Below are 18,181 nucleotides of genomic sequence, written 5' to 3' on the forward strand. Positions count from 1 at the left end.
TTCCAGAGGGCGACATTGCACCAACCTTCTAACCTTCTAAGCTGCTTTTCCCTCATTCTTAACGCGCCAGATGCTAACCCTATAACTCCAGTTTCTTTCGGAATCATACTCGGATTCCTCTCACTCTCATCCTCGAGCACGAACGAAGCTTCCACTTTTTTTTTTTTCATCCGTGTTCTCCACGATTTCATCAGGTAATTTGATTGGAAAATCGGTTGAATCAATCGTTTTCACCGTGTAGTTAAATAGTTTGCGGCTATATTTGTGCTGATAGTCTCGATGGTTCAGGCCCTCATGATCAGCGCTATTAGGTTCATCATTAGAAGGATTTTTGGCTGATGTGGATAGTTTTGTTCTTTGACGGCGGGTAGATAGATTCTGATCTCAGTTTCACTAGTCGTTTTCTTTGAAATACTGACAATATTTACGCATCAATTCGATTGATCATGTTAAACTTAATTGGGCGAATATATCTAGTTCATGTTTTATAGATTGATATTTGGGGCCATGGCTTTTTATTGAATTTGATGCGGGGTTTTTTTTTTTTTTTTGCGATATTTTAATTTTTTTCTTGAGCAAAAAGTTTCTTGAGAGGTTATCCGGATTGTTGATTTAGACTATAATTCTTCTGATACATTTATCATTTTGATCTTCAGCAGATGCCCTTCTCCCCATCCCTGTTTTCAGAAATCATAGAAGTAGTGATATGTCATATATGATGAGTGGAGAAGATGAAGTGTTTTATAATATCATTTAAAAGCAAGAAAATCCAATGCTTTTGGAAAATTTGGAAAGAGATTTTCACTGGGTTTTTGGCTTAGTGGTATTACTCCTTAACTCCAAAGGGGAGACTTGAGTGTATATCCTATATTTACTTAGGCCTGGTTGATCAACTTAATTGATAAGCTTAAATTTGGTATTACAGCTCACTCAAGACTAAAAACATTATTCACTCATAACTCGGCAAATCTAAACGTAACCCGAGGCCCTGTGTTGCCTACTGCCGTGACTTATCTAGAGCGGAAACTCATCGATTTGCCCAGACCAATAAAGCTCCTCTTTGATCTCAGTAGTCAATCGTGAACTCACATAAGGGACTCAAAATAGTCACCCACTTCAAAAAGCAATTATTCCTAAATATCTCAACTACTCGTGTATTCTCTAACTTGCTTGAGGTTCTTGCTCAGGGAAGTCATTCACATTTATTACACAGAGAGTAACTAATGACGTGAATTTCTAGCTACATGATTGATGTTACTAAGATGGTTTATGCATTTTTCTTTTTTATCTTTTGTAACCATTCCATTGCATTGATTTTGGCCTTTGCCTTTAAATAGGGGGTCATCGATGTGCTATGTGTAAGACATAAGTTGTATATTTGGCCACTTATTTTTACCCGAGACTGCCTAGGAGCTTCTCTCTTATATACTTCTTATCCTAATATGTCACACCTTTTATGAGGTATCAATCACGTTTTTGTAATTCCCAATAAATTAAACAAAATATTTTACTTATAGTTTCTCTCATCGATATTCATAAGACTCGACTCAAACATTTAATAAGGTTTTTGTATTACTCTACAAACAACTTTGGATGTAGTATTTTTGAAGGTGCAGTGGCATGGTCAATTTGGACAATGTAAAGGCCAGAAATCAGGTATGGATCATCATGTAGAGCATTCCTCACCCAACGATCAAAATAATGATTTTATCACTTTTGAATAGCTCTAAAACATGGTTGATTGTCTTACTCAAATGATTTAGGGAATCCACGAACAATTTTCTCAAGCAATCCTTTTTATGCTTTCACCTCAAGAGCATGACTCAACTTTCTTTCTTGCTTGCCACCACCAAGCTTCAACTTAAGTTACCACACCAACTCCATCCCACAACAAGTCGCAACACAATGTACAAAAAGGAGTATTGGAGGAACTCATCTCCTTCAAAAACCTTGCAAATATATGACTCAAATTGTTAATATCTTCTCCATTGAGATTGTCGAGACCTAACCTCTCACTGGATTCACGATGCCCATGTTAGTCTCTTATAGGGGTAAGTTGGACTTGACCAACTTTATTGCCCTAATTCAATTCTCTATTACATCGTTAGCCGTGTTGTGAAGTGTTACATTCTCTTCATTATCTTCAACAAGGCACCACCATGCTGGTTCTCGCACATCATGCCTGACAACATTAGTTTTTTTTTGACAAAGTAAAGCAATAAAACATAACTTAGTTTGCAAGGGTGTAAAAACTTATTAAAAATTCTCAATTTTTTTTTCTTTTAAACACGAGACAAGAGTCTACTTAACTATCTTGCCAATTCTTGACTTAATTTTAGCTGGAGATACTGGATATGATGGAGCTTGAGCTAGATGTCAACTAGATAGCTCTCACTAAGGGCTTCTAAGGAGGTTCATTTAGTTATATACTTGACCTTCAATGGTTAAAGACTTTGGCCATATTATTGAACTCGTCATCTCTCTCATCAACTCTACAGAGTACAAATGTGTGACTTCACTGTCAAATTTCAAGCTACCACAATTTTGATTCTTCTGGGTGGCTTGACAATATATCCGGGAAGTTAGGAACAAATTACATGATTTTTCATATTGATTGACTGAGGGATCAAACATTTGTTGACCTGAACTGTAGCAATACAGTTGTTCTCTCTTTGGGAGGTGCGACAAAGACTTCTGACATATAACCTCAACAAACTCCCACATCAATGCAAAAGAGTACAACTTTGCGATTTTGTTTTCTACTTCCAAGTTGCAACATTTTGGTTCTTCTTGGGAAGCTCAACATAATTCCCTAGTCTTAAGGAACAAGTTGTGCAACCACTCAAACAAGTTGGCTGAGCGATCTAACAATTTTGTAACTTGAAAACATCACCACCATTTTTTTTTTCTTAAAATGTGCAATCACGGGTGCTTACCAACAATCTTTTTTAGTAGGCAAGGTCTCATGCGTCAATTTGAAATTTAATTTTTAATCTTCTCGGAATGTTACATAAATTGTTAATTTGATTTGCGTTGAGTGCTTCTGTCAATTGATGCCATAACACGCTGGCCCAACGGTCATGATGCCTTGAAATATTGTGTTTTCTAGGAGAATCACAATTGTTATGCTAATGATTTGTACCAACTGTATATCCCAATAGAAAAATTGATTTGTGTGGAAAAGTTGAAGTTCATCCTTACGAGGTTTGGGTGATGACTGGATAAGGTTTTGATAAAGAAAAGTTAAATTGAGACTGTTCCAACGCAGGCCATACTTATAGGGATAATCCAATTCGTACTTGGGGGTGTTGAGGCTGAGTTGTCAAAGCAGGTTAGCTTCAAGTGACTTTGCTTTGGACAGGTCCATGCTGTTTCCGCATCTCGCTCAACTTCTCTTGAGGTTCTTATAACCTTCTTTGATGTCAATATGTCATCTACTGATAGCCATTATTATGACATTATTGATATCATTACTCTCATTACAAATTATCATTTTGACATCACTCTGATAGATAATAAAGAACAATGTTAATATTATTTTTAGACATATTTTTATTTGATGAACCTTGGCTCTTTGAGCTCATGTTACTGTCGAGTCCTTTTACAATTCTTGGATTACCGCAATGAGATCAAAGGATAAATCATACTTCACCTGGGGTGCGGGCAACTCACCATAGTTGTCGCTTTCTTTCATTCAATGTTTTATTTTCTCAAGACCTTCAAAACAAGTTTTTTTAACCTACTACATGCAATAGTTTTTTTAACGAGAGGTTGACCTATCACTGTCCGAGGTTTTTTGTTGAAATTTTTGCCATGCAATTGGTCTTGTTTATGATTTGTTGCTATAAGTAGAGTTTTGAGGGGAGTTGGACTTAAATTCTCAGAGGCTATCGAGAAAATCTCTTATTCCTTGCAAAGACCTATGCAATTTTCATTAGTGCTACCTTCAATTTAGGGTACAAGTAAGAGTTCTTCACCACTCTATTGTTGAATACCACTGCATTTGCTTAGGCTACAGCTGAAATGTTAGGTGTCAATATTATTATCACCTGTCATTGGCTTTAACATCAAGTGGTCACTCTGACTGATTAATCAAAATATTCATCGAGCTGCTAAGATAAGGCCTTGGCTTAGCCTATCCACAACAAATGCAATAAGCTGAAGGAGGCCTACATCATTCGTGCAAAAAGGAGTCATCACCACCCTTCAGTTGAATATTAATATTTTTTAATTGAGCTGCAATTGAAATATCTGATGTTGATATTAACATCACTTGCAATTGATTTGATACCTTAGAAAAAGCTACACTAAATTAAGCAAAATATTCACCAATTTGCAGGATCTTGGCTTAGCTTATTCATAATGTAGTCTAATCTATAATTTGAAGGAGGATGACTCCATCTAAGATGTGCAATTTCCATTACTAGATCTCAAATGTCACGATAGACAAAAAACAAATGGACAGTGGAAGGTTTTTGTGGACAGTGGAAGGTTTTTGTGTCAATTTCATAAATCTAAATTAAGATTATCTCAAGTGTAACTATTCGCCTGCATGAATAGATGCTTTAGTTGACTCTACTATTTACCACCTTACAATTGCTTTATGGATTCTTTCTCAGGCTATCATCGAATGCATCCAAATGACTATGAGAAGCCTCTATTCATAATTGACAATGGTTTTTGCTCTTACAACATCATACTTTTAACATTGAAAATAGCTAGTGCAACTTACCAGAGAATGATTTACAACATTTTTAAAGATAAAAAAGCTACTAAATCAGTCTGCATTAACAATGAGTTTTACTGTTACAACATTATGCTTTTCATATTGAAAAGAGCTGGTACAACTTACCAGAGAATGATTGTCAACATGCTTAAAGATAAAAAAGGCTACTAAATTAAGGTGCGCATTGTTGATGTATTTATTAAAGCAAGATGCTGGCTCAACATATTCTCGATCTATTGAAATCATTTGCTACTCGTTACAATTGTAATATTACATGAATCCTTTGAATTGTGTTTTCAGAGCCGAATTTATAAAGCTTTTGGGTTTCTTGCTCACTCATGAGGCCCTCAAAATAAATATAAATGAGGTCAAAGTCATCCCGGAGATGTCACCCATAAAAGCTAGTAAATAACTTCAATGTCTTATTGGACAATTGTTGGCTTTAGTTATTTTATTTCATTGTTTTTTCCAAATTTGTGAAGCTTCTGGGTTTCTTGCTTTGCTTTTCTTAAGATCCTGTAAAATGCCAAGCACTTGAGCCAGATTGACTCGTGCGACCAAGCTTTTCTGTTTGGGGTTTCTTGCGTGCTTCTTCTGTTGCAGTTAATTATCTTTTTGGCTTGCTTAGAACTCTTTGCTAACAACATCAACATTGTTAGTGGACTTTATAACATCCTCAGCATGGGTTTTTCCATCTCAGCCAATTGGTGAAGCTTCATTCACTAAGCATGTAACTCGTCCATGATTGAATTCTCAAAAAAACTCTACCTTGTAGGAGACTTCTTCTGCAGCTACTTTCCTTTGGCTGAAAGTTTCTTCACGGGTCATTGTGTTTTATGGCAGGCTTAACTCCTGACCACCACCTTTTAGTACTTCAAGTTTTACTTTCTTTAGCAAAGGTTCATCAACTTTGACAGCTTTAGCAACTTGGTGTAGTGTTGGCTTTCTATACCTCTTTTAAAACCCTCTTAAATTTTCTTGCTAAAGAGACAATTGATCCCGAAAATTATAGTTGTGTAAAATTAATGAAGATGACTCCGCTTTGCAGCGATGCCAAAAACTTGGTTCGTTATTTATTAATAAGAAATTGAAACAATTTATATTGGGATTCTACGCAAGTATACGTATCGTTATCAAGTAATACAAGATTTTCTATTTAAGCCCCAAATATCAATCCCACATGAAATGTTTAAATTCGAGATGATAATTTAAATTAGGAATTTCACAATAATAAAGAAAGTCTACTATACTAATTTCAAATGTTTAAGGTTCTATCAGAACTAAATTTTCAACTACCAACAAGACTGTAAAGTAAAGTTAAATTATAACTACCAAATTATGTTTCTGTGATGAAGTTATCAAATATGAGAAAACATCTTTTCCACTACAATTAGTTTTTGGTTAAATGAGAGAGATAAATGGTTTGAATTTCTATTGTGTCAAATAAGAATAATTTTAATTCTCTAGCCTTAGTCAAGTGTTATAGAGAATCGTTGGCTAATCTTAGGTTTAGTCTCTAAATTCGTGGTTAGGCTGAGAGGATATTGACTCCAACTCCAGAGCTCCCACTGCCGTTCTCCTGAAGACTAACTCTCGCTTTAGTTCTTAAACAATAAAATCAAATTGAGGGTTTTAGTCTGTCACCCTAAAATCTCCAATTTTTCGCCCAATAATATATATTTCCCTATTTATTTGCACACAATTCCATGAACGAAATACTCGTTCATAGAATTGAATGTGATTCTCACTTTATTGTAAAAATTATACTCCATTTCGCGGATCATATGTTTCACAACAGATTTTAATAATTCAATTGGCTAGATCGAAAAGTATATTAAGAACAGAGTAAAAAAATCATTAAAATTTATTTTATATTTTAAAATTGGCACATTCAAATCATCTCTTCATTTCACCATATTTCAGAGTAGAGAGAAAGACAAAGAAAACTACCCAGACTTCATGAGAAAGATATAACAAAATACGAATTTCATAAATAAAAGAAAGTATTTACACCAATAATAAACAAACACCACTTATCTGTAACTCTTCTCAAAGCAAATCCCTTGTAGCCTCTATTGAACTCTTTCTCTCTTTACAATGCTCTTGATTTTCTCTTTAAAGATGTATGGAAGAAGAAATCTCTCACTTCTCTCCCTCTCTTAACAACTCTTAGAAGAAAATCAAACTTAGATTCACCACTCTAAACAATAGAACACTTAAGTAAACCCAATTACACTCTAGACCCCTCTAACCACTCTTTTTTCTGAGCAATTTTCGCTCTAAATAAAACATAATGTCAGCTTTCTAAGAGGTGACTCCAATAACTCTTCAAAAAACGTCCAAATTCATCGAATCTTTTAGAATTTCGCCCAACATCGACCTTGGCGCCGTCGACGCCCATGATCGCGCCGTCAGCTCCTGTGGCCCGAATTTAATTCTGTGCTCTCTGTTAAATAGAGTTGTCGACGCTCAGTCTGGCGTCGTCGGCGCTGAGTATTTTTTTCCAAAACGCCATTTTGACTCCAAATTCCATATTTTTTGCTTTCTTTTTGCTTCAAGTCCTAAAAATTATCAACCTGCAACAAAACATAAAAAATATATTTCTTTAAAGCGCAATATCACAAAAAAATAATTATAAAATATAAGTCTAAAAATGCATATATTTTTGATGCATCCACAATCAAAATTCATACTCTTTGCAATGACGCTATCAAATGAGCTATATATCTGTGAACAATAAAAATGATGAGCAGTTAAATTGCTTTTATGGCTAATTCTATTATTAGTATTTATCGGTATTGGGGTTAGTGATAATCAATTGTTACATGTACCATTCTCAGAATTTCAAAATATTTTGTCGGACATTTCTGAACCTTCTAGATGCAATGATTCGCCCATGGAAAATTGTGCTTGTCATATGTATTCTCCTAAAATTTCCTACATCATGGAAGGAATAAGATAATCAATGAACTATGTATACCTATATTCTCTTAGATTTGGTTGATCAAGCCAGTTAATAAGGTTAAATAACGTCCAATAACTTGTTATATGTAGATTGACCTAATTTGCTCATAAAAGCCAAACATAGAACTTGCCTAAAATTGGAATCGCCCTTTCCCCTTTTCCAGAGTGGAAACTCATCAAGTGGCCTAAACCGACAGTCTTGTGCGCACTTTAGTACCTTGATATCAAAGTCACCGAAATGACTCTAAAAGTTTCCTGCTTGACAGTTTCATTTTTCTCAAAGATCCAGGTTAATTGTTCATGGTAATAACAGTTGAGTAGAGGTGCCACAACTTCTTCAAGATTCTCGCTAGGAGAAGTTGGCCGGGGTGTCTCCTTTTGGAACCCGCTCACATTTTCATCTACTCATTTGTTATTTTTTAGTCCACGTCGTGCTATTGACTTCGACTCTTTTCACTAAATAAAAGGTCACTAATCAAACATGTGCATGACAACATTTCACTCTTATCCATCCAAATTTTTGTCCTTGGGGTTTTTTTGGAGCATCTCTTTTTAAAGTCCTTAAAAATCTTTTTTTTTTTAATTCTTTAAAAATCTCTATGCAATACATCTTTCTCTCTATAAGTTGTCAATCAAGTTGTTTGTAATTTCCAATCATTTACGTAGACTCTGCCATGCAATTTCTATTTGTCTCTGTATCTCTAGCCTCGTAAGGCTTGACCAAAACTAACAAGGTATTTAGTGTAATTATATAGACAACCTTGAATCCAATATTGTTTTCAACTCATTCAAGAAAAAAAAGGAAGTAGTCTGCAGAGCTCTATTTATTTTGTGCACTTGTTTGATATTTTTGGTGACGATAATCTACATGTTTGGAGGTTTGGATTTGTGGCAAAATTTGGAGGTATAGATTGAGAAATGTTTATATCGAGGGATAATTATAGTGACTTCTATAGATGTTAAGGTAGTGAAAAATAGACTTGTGTGGTTGGTATGTACGAAAAAGGGTAAAATTTATGTTGAACAATCATGGAGATAAGAAGGGCAGAACAAAAGTAATGTGGATAGAATTTGTGCAAAATAAGATTTATTATCTCATACAATACTTACCAAAAATGAATGTAGAATGAGGATTCATAAAGCCATCCTTAAATAATTGGGATAAGGCTAATGATGATGAATGCTTAGAATGAGTACGTGTTAAAATTTGCGTCAAGAAATATGAAATTTGGGAAAGATAAATTTCTTTCTGCATTGCATTTTACCTGTCAAAGTGTTTGGGGGAAGGATGGTTCAAATCTCCATCTTCATCTTCATTAAAGCATTTACATACATAGCACACAAGTCTTATGTATTTACATTCTCACACCAAAACTTTTCATATATACTCACATAGCATTCATATTCTCATATCACATAAAAAATAGCACTATTACCGTTTTCTAAAAGTAAAATACACTTTTTCATGCATATGTTTAAAGCGGCAAAGTGCGATGTGTAAATATGAAAGTTTAGGCAGGTGATATGTAAATACATAAGAATTGTATGCTACGTGTGTAAATTTCCATATGTTTTACTTGATTCTCATAGTGAGACTGATAAGAATTTAATCAAAACAGTTTAATTTAAATTTCCGTAAATTTTGTTTGGTGGAGTTTAAGCTAAATTTTGCATAAATTTTGCCTCAAATAAGATACCGAACAACCGCTAAGTGTTAATGAATTTCATGAAGCAGATGGACATCTTTTCTATATTTGTGATATTATGTAAATGTTTCTTTGGCTTCCTATGTTAACAGTGTACACCATAAATGAAAACATGATCATTGATAAGTATTAGTAACTGTGGGAATTCAACGAAATAATTTAATTGATATCAAAAGCGATATAAATACAGGATACAAGCGCTATAAAATAGAAAAGACATAACATAGAAATTTCTAGGATTAAATTAATTCCTAATAACTCCCTAGAAATAAAAGGTATTCATAAAAAGGAAATATATGAACTAGGAAATATCCGAGAAGGAAAGAAATAAATACTAATAATTTCTAACACTACCACTCAAGTTGAAACATAGATGTCAATCATGTTCAACTTGGATTCAAAGTCATCAAACAACGGATGAGAAAAATTCTTTGTGAGAATTTCAGCTAGTTGGCCTGTAGATGAGATTTCTCACACAAGCTTCCTCCTCCTGAATGAAAAAATCCCCCCCAAGAAGAGAAAAGGAAAAGAGAGAAAATAGACCAAGTGGATTGTTTATTGATAATTTCTTCACCAGAGAGTATGAATTCTAATCTTGAAAACAATTTGGTATATGATTCTTTTTTTTCAATTTTTTTGATGAGAGAGGATTCTAAGGTAGAACCTCGCGTTCCATACGATTCTCCTCATGATTTTTCTATTTTCTAATTGAGAACAAAATAAAAAATAAGTGGAACGATAACTCAAAATTGGCCAATTCGAAGGAAGGTTCGATTGATGCACTTGGAAAAAGAATCGTTGCTTACTTATACATATAGCTAGATCTTCTCTGCTAGCTGATGGGGCACACTAAAAACACTCGTTCAAAACATCCATCCACTCTTTTTTATTAGGGAAAGACAAAAGTTGACTGAGAATCCCACTTCTTTCTCTATTTCTATTCTAAAGTAAGTAGGAGCGACCCTCCCATCGAGGCCTCATTATACTTGCAAATTCAGGTCGGGTTGAAATGAAACATCCATTCAATTGTGCAAAAGACTAGATGCTTTTTAATACTCTAAAAAAAAGGTAGGCTTTGTTGGTAATGACAGGAGCAACCTAACTGACAAGAGCAGGGCTACCTCGGAATCAAGTTTCTCCTTGATAAAGTGATGGTCAATCTTCACATGCTTGGTACGATCTTGTTGGAACGATTTATGAACAATACTAATGATAATTTTATTATCACAAGACAGTTGCAGAGGAGCAGTGACCGACATACGTAACTCAATGAGCATAATGTGCAACGTGAGAACTTCACATCCTCAAAGCCATAGTGCAAAATTCGGATTCAACTCTACCAGGGACAATCATGGAATGTTTTTTATTTTCTTAAGTGACAAGATTCGTCCATATGAAGGAGCAATAACCCGAGGTAAATCGTTTATCATCTATCATTAACTGACCCAACCCAATTAACATATGTATAAACTGCAACAAAGCAGAAATTGTGATGAGTGAAAAAAAACATGATCCCGGTGTTTCTTTTAAGTAGTGGATGATCAATGAACTGCAGTGAGATGGTGCTCGTAGGGGTCATGCATAAACTAACGTACCCATAGGGTGACAAATGTCTGGGCGAGGTAGATGAGCACCTGCAAGACATTGATAGTAGGATTTGTTTACTGGAACAACCTTGGTAAATCCAATAATTTTTCATTTGGATGCATTAGGACAACAACCGGTTTGCAAAGAAGAAGGTTGGTAGGGTTGGTGTCGATCAATAAGTCCATCACATATTTGTGTTGAGAAAAACAAATACCCCTTGAGGACCAGGCTACTTCAATGCCTAACAAATAGAGGAGAGACCCCAAGTCTTTCATTTCAAAAGATGTTGTGGGGATACCTTTGAGTGACTCCAAGGTTGGCAAATTATTACCTGTGAGCACCATGTCTTCAACATGGACAATGAGGATGGCAATACAACCACTGGATGAATGCCGAAAAATTATTGTACGATCAACTTGGGCTTGAGTGAACCCACGACCCACTACCACCTGCGTGAACTTGCCGAATCAAACTCGTGGGGATTGTTTCCGTCCATAGAGGGACTTTTGCAATCAACACACTTGTCCACGTGAAGAAGCTGAATCAAATCCCGACAAGAGAAACGTATAAACCTCCTTAGTGAGATCGCCCTTAAGGAAAGCATGCTTGACGTTCAATTGCAGTAAGTGCCAATCCAGATTCACGACTAATGATAATAGGACCCAAATGGTATTAAATTTGGCAATCAAAGCAAATGTCTTTTCATAGTCAACTCCATAAGCTTGAAAATGTCTTTTGGCGAGCAACGATGTCTTGTTGCATTCAAAGGAACCATCTGAATTAAACTCGGCGTTGAAGATCCACCGACACCACCCCACTGCTTTCTTTTCTCGGGAAAGATCGATCACCGCCCAAATATAGTTGTGCCGAAGAACATTTATCTCATCCATGACAGCAGCCTTCTAGGACGGGTCAACCAAAACCGCTTCTATAGTGGATGAGAAACCATTATCTGTCACAGAAGTGGCAAATGCTTTGTAGTTTGGAGAAACGTTGTGGAATGAGACATATTTCGCCATAGGATACAGAGTTCCTGACGGTATATGTTTGCGTACCTTAATAGATAATAGACAAATTAACATCTTCACTCGAATCAGGGCGAACAAGGCATTTTTTTAGTGATGTCGGCTGGAGCAAATTCCAAGACCTACAGCGGAGCAGCGGGCTTAACGATATGGGCATGGGGATAAGTTTCACTAGAGGTTTTGGATGACGGGTATAGATCCAAATAGAGGGTGGTGGTGATCTTGGCCTGGCTAATAGCGAATCCAGTGGTCCTAAAGGTGTACTGAACATCGTGGTTGTAGGAGGATTGTCCAACAGAGTCGGAAGAAGAACAATGTTCAAATCAAGCTCCCCTCAATTGAGGCAATGTTAGGGAAGAAAGGTATATTTAAAAAAAAAAAAAGAGACGTTCACACTAAAATAGATTTTTTCATTAATGGTAGGATCCAGACAGAGGTAGTCTTTTTGAGTGGTGGAATAGCTAAGGAAAGCACATTTGATTAAGCAGGGATCCAGTTTATTATGAGTTGGGTTTGTGTTTCGAACAAAGCCCGTGTACCCAAATATTTTGGGGTCTAAAGTGGAGGACCGGTTGGTAGGAAAGCATGACATCAATACGTATAATGAGATTCAAAAATTGTGGATTTTTACGAAACTCTATTGATGAAGTAGTTAACGGTGAGGATTGCATCATTTTAAAATATTTTAGGGACATTTGTTTGAGACATAATTGAGCGAACAACTTTAAGAAGATGTCTATTTTTCCGCTCGACTACCCCATTTTGTTGAGGGATATCCATATAGAAATTATAATGGAGGATGCCCTCTCACTAAGAACTCTCCCAAAATTCACAACCATTTTTCATTCAGAGTACTTGAATATTTGTTTTGAATTCAGTTAAAATGGAATGAAAAATTTTAAAAAAGGGCACAACTTCATATTTATTTTTTAAAATATAGACCCAAGACATCCAAGTGTGGTCATTAATTAAAGTAAAAATCAACTTTTACTGGTATAGCTTGTAGTTCAAAAGGGTCCCCATAAATCATTATGAATAAGTGAAAAAAAATGTACGGATGAGGTAGATATGACACGGGATGCTTAGCTAATTGACAAATTTTACAGTTTAAAAAATAATTAATTTTTATCATTAAACATCAAGGGGTACAAATGTTTTAAATAATGAAATTCGGATGACCTAAGAGACAATGTAGAAGCATAATATGACATACAGTAGAAAGAGAAAAATTATAACTATGAGACTAAGGGTCGGTGTCATCAATGTCATTTTCTTGGAAAAAATAGAACATGACTAATTGCTTAGCAATTCCCATCATCAGGGGAAAAATGAGCAATGTAACTTATTGGTCGACAATAGGTTACACTTAAGGAACGTATAGGTACAACCAACCCTTTATCTGCAATGGAATTACAGGAGCTGTCAGAAATTTTAATTGTATCTCGCTCGGAGCAAGGATAATACGTCGAGAAGAAATGAGAACTCGCGGTCATATGGTGTGTGGCACCTGAATCAATAATCCGTGGGCTAGAAGAATTAAAATCAACGAGTTTCATAGAGATGTTATCTTGGCGAACATGAGACGTTGATAGTCCAGAGTAGGGTTGACTAGACCCAAGCAACTTAATCAAGTGTTTCATATGACTTTTGATGAAGTCTGTCGATTCAGGGAAGGTTCGAGTAGGGGCTGATTGAATTGTTGCGGATTCTGAGGTCGTAGCGAGACCTTCAGTGGAAAATTTGGCCGACATCTTATTTGTGGGTTTTCCGTGGAGCTTCCAACACTTGTCACGGATTTGGTAGGGTTTAGGTCTAGTCACATGTGTAGTGAGTAGCTCGCGACGGCGTGGCAGAGTGTAGAGTGTTATTGGAGACCAAGCCTGAAGGCTCGACTGAAAGAATGGAGTTGTCGAGCATGACAAGTCTTCGACTTTCTTCGCGGCGAATTTCAGTGAATGCTGCCGGGTTTGAAGGAAGGGGATCGCAGCGTAGCCAAGTATACGACCGCGAACTTCATCAAGATTCTTGTTCAGACCTACTAGGAATTGGAACTCACAATCCTTTTTTAAAATTTTTTTGGAAGAGGTAAAGATCTTCCAGGACTTTAGACTGTTCTTGATTTCCAATTTTGCACTTTCAAAGCTTGGTTTCTATGAAGATTTACATACATACTACTAATTTCCTATGTATTTACACATATATCTCCTAAGGTTAAATTTTTACATACATGACACCTTACCTATGCGTGAAAAAGCGTATTTCATCTTTTAAAAATTACAATGGTGCTGTTTTTTTTATGTGATATGAAAGAAGTGGGTGGTATTATTGTAAAAAGTAAAGTTCTGGTGTTAGATATGCATGTAAATACATCGGAATTCAGTGTTATGTATGTAAATGCCCCTTCTTTCTATGCTATTGCTCAGAATTCATTAACTTTTCTTGGCCTTGGAACTTCCAAGAAATTTGCTTACATCTGTTTTTGATGATTTAGGATTTCTACGGTAACTATAAAATTGCATTAATTTGTTATTTGAGAAGACCTTAACGGTCTACTACTTGATCGAGCATGGGTGGATTTTGCTGCTGTCCATGTGAAGAAGACGAAGGATACATTCTTCCAAGCAATCCTATTTATAGGCACTGCATGTGTTTGAGATACTTTCTACACCAGCTCTTCAGTGGGGTAATAATTATTTGGAATATTTACATTGCATATCTAAAATCTGAACATTCATATTTGCATGCATACCACTCAAATTTTAACGTCAAATTAAATATATCGCCATAACTATCTTTTTAAAAGTAAATACAACTTTTCATGCATAGTGTTATGACACCAAGGTGTTATAATGTTAATATCAAATTTGCGTGTTAGATATGTAAATGGGTGGTTTTAATCATCTACAACGACGCTCCTTGTTATGCATCTCAGATCTTAATGCTTTTCTAAGAATGTATTTTCTGTTGATTTGCGAACTGGATTTAGAATTAGAATTTGGTAACAAGATTATAAAAGATGACAAATATTGGCAGAAATATGAGCTGCTGTTTGAATTTTTTTTCTCCTTTTAGAATGAGGTTTAATGTTTTCTTTCATGCGGTGCGGTTTACCTAGTTATATACAGTCAGCAGCAGCAATAAAATTTTTTTGGCAGACATCTGGATTGTTTTTCTCAATGGTAAAAAAAATCTATGGTTAACATTTTACCCCCAATTTTTTTTAGGAAGATTACATGCATACCATTCAATTCCTATGTATTTACATATCCAATACCTAAACTTCAATTTTTATATACACACCATACCACCTTATGCATGAAAAAGGTGTATTTCACTTTTATGCACTTTTTAAAGTTAAAATGGTGGTATTTTTTATGTGATATGAAAGATTTGGGTAATGGATATGTAAAAAACAAAGTCAGGTGTTGGATTTGTAAATAAATACATAAAAATTTATTGGTATGTATGTAAATGCTCCTTTTTTATCAATTTTGTTTTTTGGGTTAATGATTTTAATATCGGTCAAAACTTATAAATGGTTCTTTTTATGGATTCATGTGTCATTAGTGACTAAAATTATTGGAAGCTATTGCGAAGTAGGCCTTTTAGAAATGGTGTAGGTGTAATTATAGTTAATAATTTGAAAGATAATGTAAAAATTAATAGAATTGGAGATGGAATTATAGCTCTTAAGATTGTTGTTGACACTAAGATTTTTAATGATTTAAGTGCTTATGCTATTTAAATAGGTTTAGATATAGCTTTCAAATGAAATTCTGGAATGATCTAGAAAAATTAATACAAATGATACCTCTTGAAAAAGAATTTTATTAGAGGAGATTTAAATGGACTTGTTGGTAAAGTGGTAGACGATTTTAGAAATATTCATGGTGTCTATGGTTTTGGAACGACTAATGAAGAAGTTAAGAGTCATATTAGATTTTGCTTTTGCGTATGATTTTGTTATTGTTAATACCTTATTCAAGAAAAGAGATGAACATATTATTACTTATAAGAATAGATCTAATAAAACACAAATTGATTATTTTCTTATGAGAATAAGAGATCGTCGAGAATGTAAAGATAGTTCTGGATTTTAAGATGATGAGTTGTAAAATAAAACCATTGCCATAGAATTAGATGGGGGCACTTAGAAGATAAATAAAATTATTTTTATGAGTAAACTTCAAGATTTCGAGAATTGGAATGTTCATGAAATACAAATTTTATATGAGACAAAGTAGCAAACACTATTAAACAAGTGGCAAAAATGTATACATGGAGAATCAAAAGGAAAAATTTTTATAAATAAAAATAGTTGGTGGTGGAATAAAAATGTGCTAGAAAATATAAATGATAAAAAGTTATATTATAAAAATTAGTTTAAATCTAAAAGCTTACAGAACTAATAAAAATATGAAATGACTCGTAGGGAGTCTAAGAGAATAATTTGTGACGCTAAAAATTCTATTTTTAGTGTTCTTTATAATATATGCGATACTTTAAAGGGTGAAAAATATATGTATAAACTAGTTAAACAAAGAGAAGATAAAACTAAATATTTTGCTCAATCAAAGTGCATTAAAAATGAAAATCAAAAGGTAGTTTTCTTAAAAAAGGATATTCAACATAGGTGAGTGAGTAATTTTGATAAACTTTTCAATGAATTTTCTGAAAAAACGATCGATTTTAGTGATCTTAATAATGTTAGTAATAAAAAAATATTTTTTTTACCGCTGCATTAGTAAAAAAAAATTGAGATTTTAAAGAAACCAAGAATGGAAAGTCTGTAGGATCTTATGATATTCTAATTGAAGTGTGAAAATATTTAAGAGATTTGGGAGTTTCCTGGCTTACCAAACTCGTTAATATTATTTTAAAAACTAAAAAGATGTCTGAGGAGTGGGGGGGGGGGAAGAGAATTTTGGTTTGCATTTTTAAGAGCATTTTTAAGAATAAAGTAGATGCACAAAAGTGTGCAAATTATAAATGAATAAAGTTGACGTGTCATAGTTAAAAATTATCTGAGAGGGTAATTGAACATAGGTTAAGATGTATTATAAAGATTTCCCATAATCAGTTTGGATTAATGTCGGACAGGTCTACCATGGAAGCTATACATTTATGGAGAGGTTTGATGAAGAAGTACAAAGAGAATAAGGAGGATCTATATATTATTTTTATTTATTTTAGAAAAAACTTACAATAAGGTTCCAAGCGATATCCTTTGGAGCTTTCTAGAGAAGAAATGTGTTGATACAAATATTCAAGTCATTAAAGATATGCATACTAGAGCTTTTACTTGTGTTCGAACAGAAGGAGGATTGACCAAATATTTTTCTATTTTAGTTGGATTACATCAGGGATCTGCTTTAAGCCCGCATCTTTTTGCTTTTGTTATGAATGCTCTTATTGGACATTTACAGAAGCATGTACATTGGTGTATGTTTTTCGCTGATAATATACTTCTTGCGGATAAGATTAGAGAAATAATTCAGGAAAACCCTTAATTATGAAGGTCTACAATGGAGTCTAAAGGCCTCCATAACAATACCATTTTTTCTTTACTTTTAAGATGTGAAATAGACATTTTGATGCATAAAAAAGTGTTATATATGTAAAAATGGAAGTTGGGTGTTAAATATGTAAATTCATAGGAATTGAGTGCCATGCATGTAAAACTTAAAAAATAAAATTATGAAAAAGCTATTCCAAATGTGCCTTTAGGGTCTGCTTGGGATGGCTGTAGTTATCTATAAAATTAATTAATGTTTGTTATGGAAAATCAGATTTTCTGAAAGTTTTTACGAATCTCCTTCTCACCTTGGAAAATTTTCAAATCTACTAAAAAAGTTGTTATCAAACAAATGCGTGATAGCCGACTATTAACTAAATCTGTCTCAAATGCAATCTTTATCATATCTTAATGCGCATTTTATGATGCATCCATGATTGATAACTTGCTCAAGATCCAATTTAATCACGGGGCATTTACATGCATACCACACAATTCCTGTATAGTTACATATCTAAACATATAAACTTTTCTTTTGACATTGATGCCGCCCAAATCTTTCATATCACACAAAAAATACCTTCGTTATATCTTTTAATGTTTGAATTACAACTTTTCAGGCATAAGAAAGCGGCATATATATATATATATATATATA

At 34.3% G+C, this 18,181-nt stretch overlaps 1 protein-coding gene across 4 annotated transcripts in view; it reads left to right on the plus strand.

Annotated features, from left to right (window-relative positions):
- The window catches only part of LOC110029777 (E3 ubiquitin-protein ligase At3g02290-like), a 27,899-nt gene continuing 9,718 nt past the window's right edge, over nucleotides 1-18,181 (plus strand). For 3 of the 4 annotated variants that reach the window (XR_002294575.1, XR_002294576.1, XM_020732208.1), the window contains exons 1-2: nucleotides 1-194; nucleotides 14,500-14,691. Coding sequence is in view for 2 of the 4 variants with exons in the window: in XM_020732208.1 (XP_020587867.1) it covers nucleotides 14,575-14,691 (117 nt within the window). In the remaining 2 variants the exon portion in view is untranslated. The other variant, XM_020732209.1, reaches the window with a different exon arrangement.

The sequence above is a fragment of the Phalaenopsis equestris genome, unplaced genomic scaffold, assembly GCF_001263595.1.
Source record: "Phalaenopsis equestris unplaced genomic scaffold, ASM126359v1 Scaffold000600, whole genome shotgun sequence".
In the NCBI taxonomy this organism is placed as follows: domain Eukaryota; kingdom Viridiplantae; phylum Streptophyta; class Magnoliopsida; order Asparagales; family Orchidaceae; genus Phalaenopsis; species Phalaenopsis equestris.